This window comes from Epithele typhae (genome assembly GCF_022376455.1).
Source record: "Epithele typhae strain CBS 203.58 chromosome Unknown BXZ73scaffold_20, whole genome shotgun sequence".
Taxonomy (NCBI): Eukaryota; Fungi; Basidiomycota; class Agaricomycetes; order Polyporales; family Epitheliaceae; genus Epithele; species Epithele typhae.
In genome coordinates, this window is record NW_025954211.1 from 492,647 (window position 1) to 498,646 (window position 6,000).

The window sequence follows — 6,000 nt, forward strand, 5'->3', positions numbered from 1 at the left end:
GTGGTGGGTAAGTATAGCACGATCGGACACGGATATGGGGCTCTCTGCGACCGGAACACCGTTTCGCGGGAAGGAGGCCGCGGTCGCGACCGTGCGCTGTGGGCGCGCATTAGGGGTCGGAGATCTGCTCGAAGCGGTAGGAAGTGGGGCGCGCGTGTGTGTGCGGGATCTTCTGGGCCGCTTGCAGTGTGCTCGAATGCCGCGCGGTGGCCCCGGGGGATGGGACGCGCGTCGCGCGGGTGCGATTGGGTGGGCGTCGGGACCGTTGTACTTGCGCTGAGGGACGCTGTTCTGGACTCTAAATTTGAAAAACGGGTGTGTGTGTGCGTGTGCGCGTGTGCGCTTCGCGGGTATCGCTGACTTGTGGTAACCTACGGGTGGGTCCAGATGCACGCACGGTCGGTGCATTTCGCCGCCGCGCACCCTGGACGCACGGTCGATGAGGTGTTGATCGGCCGCCAGAATCGGGGCACATAGATAACGCTGCAACAAGCTGGGACTTTCACAGTGTGTGATAACGACGAGGAAGCAATACATCGGGCGGTAAATCGAAGCCACCACACAGTGGGGCTGGGACTGGGACGATAGCACTTAGCAGAGAGCATGCAAAAACACAGCGCGAAATGACACAGGCGTAGGGCTCGGGTCGCGTTGAGAGCATTAGGATGGGAGGGGGGAGGGGAGAAAGCAGGGCGGCGTGATAGCGAGAGGACGAAGAGCAGAGAGAGATAAGAGCGGTATGGGAGCATTCGAGGGTTTGACGTGCATTGAAAGTGCTAGGATGGAAAGTGATAGCAATACGGGAGAGCAGCGATGATTGTGATAGGGCAAGGAGACAGAGCGTGGTGTGTGGAAGGATGGCGAAGAAAGCTGGGGGGATAACTAGGTGCGAGGGGAGACAAGATCAAGATGCCGAAGCCGGCGCGAATGGGGATACCGGGGGATACGAAGGGTAGCCTTTGTACACAGTCGCGGGGTGAGGGGGGCCAGGGGGAGGTGGCAAAGAGGTCGGTGTGTTCGGTGGGGCACCATGTGGGATATCAAGTTTGAATTTGCCCATGAGGCAGTTGCTGCCCTCCCGCCGGAACTCCTTCTTGTTCCATCCCGGGAATTGCCACTTCCAGTCATGGCCCAAAGGAAAGCTGAGGAAATACTCGGCCTCCTCCGGATGGGCGAGGAAATATTTGTCTGCCCAACTGTACTCTGAATGGGCGAACCGAGGGTCGTCGGGGAACTCCCGACGCTGGCGCTCCTTGTATAGCCAGCTGTCGAGGATGAGGGGGGTGATCTCCATCGCCGCGAACGGTTTGAGGTTGACTTTGTCCCATATGTCGGCGGTGGCATTAATGATATGCGTGCCTTTGAAGTTGTCTTCGCCGGTACAAAGGAAGATCTCTTGGTAAAGTCTGTGGCGTTCCGTGTGTGTCTTGTGGTTGTCCTCTCGAAGCGAGACCTTATCGCAGAAGGGCATGGAACAAACGGGTGCTGTAGTTTCATCGGTCGACCACTTCAGATTCCAGTTTACATCTAATGGAGATGGCGTACCTCGAAAGGGATCGGGAGCGGCATGCAGTGACTCCATATGACGAAAGAGATGCGCCCTCTTGGTGAATGCCTTCGAGCACTCTTCTACTGGGCAAACAAATCGTCTGCCAATCGCCGCATCTGATCCTTGCACAGGGACCTTTCGCCCTCGCGCGACCTTATTCCGATCTAGATTCGGAGTAGGTAGCTCGCGAACGAGGTCGTACACACCTTCGGGGTCGTCAGGAACCTTCTTCTCCCCATCGGGATTGATGCAGTAGAGTTTACGCCCGGTGAGCCGCGAAGCCACCTTGCCGTAATGGTAGACCTCGAGGTCCTCAGGGTTGTGACCGTGGTCTGGGATTTTTTGGATGTACGGACGAGGACCGGGGGGCGTTTTGGCACGTGGCGGATCGATGGCGTACGCCTCGACGGGGTGATCTTCCTTCACGGTCTTGTCTTCTGGGGTGCGCCGCGGCATCCACGGACGGGCGACGAACGAGACAGGCTTCTCGAGGAAGGGACGGGTGATGTCGCCGCCGCCCTACACCGCGAACGAGCGATCTGGGTTAGTTGGGCCGTGGGCGGAACTCGGGATCAGATCACCCACCCAGAGGTCTTCGCGCCGCGGACCTGGGTACTGCACGAAGCGGGGGAGGTTGTGTTCAGGCATGTCAGATAAGGCTTGCGCCCGCAGGGAACGGGCTCGCCAGCGAAGTGTGAGTGTGGGCGGAAATTGAATATGCGTGGGCAGATGGCAGTGCCAACTACTACCAAGTCACCAGGATCGGGAAATGGAAGGGAGTCTGTATGACGAAGGCCGTGAGTATGGCAATCTGTCGTCACCACCAATGTCTGCTGAAAGGCGCACTCACCAGCACTGTGTCCCTGCCACCACGCGCGGCGGGGCAAGCAGATGGTGGCGAGAGGGCAAGAGAGACCCCCGGCGCGCGTCGGGAAGACGAACCCTGTGATTACCTAATCGCCATTCCCCCGATGGCGGAGCGCTCCACAACAAGCGCCATGCTCTCTTGGACCACGACTCCCATCTCGCTCTGACTGCCAGCCTTGGGCGAGCGCACCTTCTAGCCTGACTCACAGCGTACTCCAACAGTCCTGTGCTCAAGCCATTTTTCCACGTGCAAAAATCACACCATCGACTGCGGACGGTGCCGGCACAGCGAGGCCAAATATATACCTGCCACCGTCACGGAGTCCGAAGCGTCAACTTGTGTTGGAAGATGAGGGCGGCGAATACGGGATTGAGCATAGATCAGGCCTCAGGGTTGGCGCGACCTTTCCCCGCCGATTGCACTTTAACGATTTCGGGAGTTGTCCCTGCAGGGCCTAGCTGCGGATAAGACTCGCACAGTGCGCAAGAACGAGTGATCCAGGCTTAGAAGCACGCATACATCAGAGTTTGTGCTCGTATGCGGTCCTTGCGGTGCGTTTCTCATCTCAGTAAGCTTCGTGCGTCAGAGCTAATTAGCCGGGCGGTATTCCAGGAAGTGATGCCGCCGGATTACATACTCGCATTTTTTTCACCACGCTGCCACAGACTAGCCCAGACGATCCATCAAGACGACCATGTAATCAAGTACGTGGCTAGCACATTGAAATATTCCGCAGGACAGTGAAGTAATCCTTGTAGGCCCCAGTGACCACGTAAGCATGCACGTACATCCGAGACGTTTCCATGGCGGTCAGTAGAGTCTGACGTCACCATGGGCTCACTGGCGGGTGAACCGGCCATCCGGGCCGGCCGGCGACTTGTCACCGTCCAGCAGGAAGGCTCATCGGACTGGTTCTCTTCCCTTCCCACCTCTATAACCGAACCATTGTCGCGATCTGATTAGCCCAAGCGACGCAGCCAACGTTTATCGACCGTGCACATCCACGTTGTGTCTATCTCTCTCGCACATAGCTGCTTTCACGTCGATCTACGCCTGCCATCCGCCGAACGATCGCCCAACCTCGACTCCTCGGATGTCGATCCGCAACAGCCCGCGATGGTTTCCGCTGAACCCGCAGGCGCGCCTGGACCTCCAGCCAAAGGTTCCGCGCGTCCGGGCTCGGGGGCACTGTGCCTCGTGGGTGCATGCACGCGAAAGAGGCGAGTTTCACGGACCGGACCTGCGATGGGATCTCACATACCCATCCGAAGCCACGCTCATCTGCTTGATTCATGTGTCGACGACGACGATGTCCGGGCGTACCGCTCTCTGCGCTCGCCTGCACAACGGCTGCGAGCACGCGGCAATCGGGCTCTCAACCGACTTGGCCAATCCGAGGTGACCTGCGTGTCCAGCGCGCGGCCCGGCAGGGTCCGACGCGCTCATATAGCAGGCTGAACGTTCGCGGGGCAGCCCATGCTCTCTCGCTCCCGACACTGGCCCCACCACGTGGCCGATTACCCTGGGGCGCATGGGGCGTGTATGCGGTATGTGTTTCAAACAAACACCCTTCCAGGGTCTGACGCGCCAAAATGGGCAAACCCAGGTCTTGAGCGCATCGATCATGCCTTCTCAGCCGTCGAGGTATCTGCACACTTCCATGTAGCCCAAGGCTCGAGAAGGGAGCTCAGGCCGTCCTGGGCCCGGTCTTACCGTTGGATTGGTTTCTCACACACGAGGTGGGCGTCGCCTAGCTTACGTCTAGTATCCTGCACACCCTGATGATTGGTTAGATCCCTACTTCGACCCCACTACCTTCGTGCCCGGCGCGGCCTGCACCATGATCGCGCGCGCATTCCGGTGCATCGTGCATCAAGTACCTGTACAGTACCGCCATACCCGTCACGCCTCGCCCTTGCATATCCACAACGCTCGAAGCTTCGAGGCCGCCTTCGGACGCCTTGCCGGTCCCAGAACCCAGGACCTACCCTCAATGCACGATCCTAGCAGGAACCATACCAGTGCCTCACCGGACTGCGAGCATCGGAGTACGCGCGAACCGACTCTGGGGCCCTTACGGCACGGTGTGCCCGGCGCAGATCCGTGCCTCGATCTCGCGCACGAACCTTGCCGTCAGCGCTCGCACGCCCGCGACACTAGCATGTGCGCACAAGCGCCCGATTGCGCTCGCGATCGCGCCTCCAGGCTGCATGCGACTCCGAGGTTGTGCCGCTGTGCCTTCCAGCACTGGGAGGTGTGTTCTACTTGCCCCCGACCCTGCTCTCTGTCTTCGACCGGGCGTCTGACGCTTCCTGTCCTTCGCATGTCAGACCGCTCGGGACCGCACCTCGCGCGAATCTGGAAGGGCCGGGCAGGATTCAGAACTCATTGGAGCGCGGACCCGGGATCGGCAGCGGGCCCGTACGCACCCTCATGTTCTCGTCACTGCAGCAGCAGCGCAGGCGGCGTTCCGAAACCTCCTCGTCTTCCCTCACCCTCCGCGCTCGCGCGCTGCTGTTGTCGCCGCTCTGCGTATCTGCTACCATCAACATCGCTGCAACCAGCGCGCCCGCGACGGAAAAGACAACAGCGGTTTCGCTCACACACACACGTCCCGCCGCAGTCTCGAGGGTCCTACGACCGCAGCCTCGGCCACACTCGACTCCAGACCCCCCCCCCCCCCCCGCTCCCGACGTCTTCTCGCCGTCTCGGGCGTCACTACGGTTCCACGGCTCCCGCACGTCGGCGCCCCAAACCAAGCGCAAGCTCAGGCGTGTCCCCGCGTCCGAAGCGCGCACAACCGCCGCCGCCGGGCCCGAGAGGTCCTGTCGGACAAACCTCCGCCGGCGGCCCCGTCAACGCTCCCAGATCGCGTCGAGGACCCACAATCGCGGACCCACTTATCCCTCGGCAGCTGCGCGCGCGCGTCTGCGCTTTGAAGTTTGCCCTTCTGATTCTGAACTCTCTGTCCCGCGTGTGCGCCCGATCGCTCAGGCGCGGGGTCAGGCGCGGGCCCGGCTGTAGCTCGGACTGGTTGTGGCCACTGGCCAGCGTGGGCGGGCGGCGGGGGCGTTAGCTCACGCTTCCGTTGGGCTGGGCTGGGCTGGCTGGGCCGCTAGCGCGGAGTGCGAGGCGCGGGGTGCGGGGTGCGTGGGATGCGTTCATGGTCTTGGTTCGGCTTCTAGCCTGAAGATGAGGGATGGGCGCGGCTGGTTCGGGACACGAGACGGACGTGGAGGACGGTAGGAACATACCACGACAACCTGAAGCCGCGGCTTCCCCACGTCGTCACTCACCATCTCTCACACTCTCTGGTCCGCCGCAGTGATCCGGCCGCGCCCGGCACATCTCTCAACACCCCGTTCCCTTCGGACAGAACCGCATGTGGTCTACACGCTTACCATAGGGCTTTGACGAGGAAGACGAAAAGGAAATTTCTCAAAAGCTCGGGGAAGAGGCGTCTGCCGACTTGACGCGGGCTTGCGGGAGTGGCACAGTGCGATCGACAGCCAAAGGAAGCAGCGCCAAGGCTGCGTAACAGCCGTACGAATGCAAGGACGCATTGTCCCGCTGAAGGGCCATC

At 60.8% G+C, this 6,000-nt stretch overlaps 1 protein-coding gene across 1 annotated transcript; it reads right to left on the reverse strand.

The window, feature by feature from the left end:
- Positions 1 to 1,036: 1,036 nt before the first annotated feature.
- On the reverse strand, positions 1,037 to 1,729 carry BXZ73DRAFT_6538 (uncharacterized protein; the record flags this gene model as incomplete). Its single annotated transcript, XM_048021773.1, has 2 exons — positions 1,037 to 1,485; positions 1,546 to 1,729. Coding segments are annotated over 2 exons (633 nt in total), but the record flags the coding sequence as incomplete, so codon positions are not given.
- Positions 1,730 to 6,000: the final 4,271 nt, after the last annotated feature.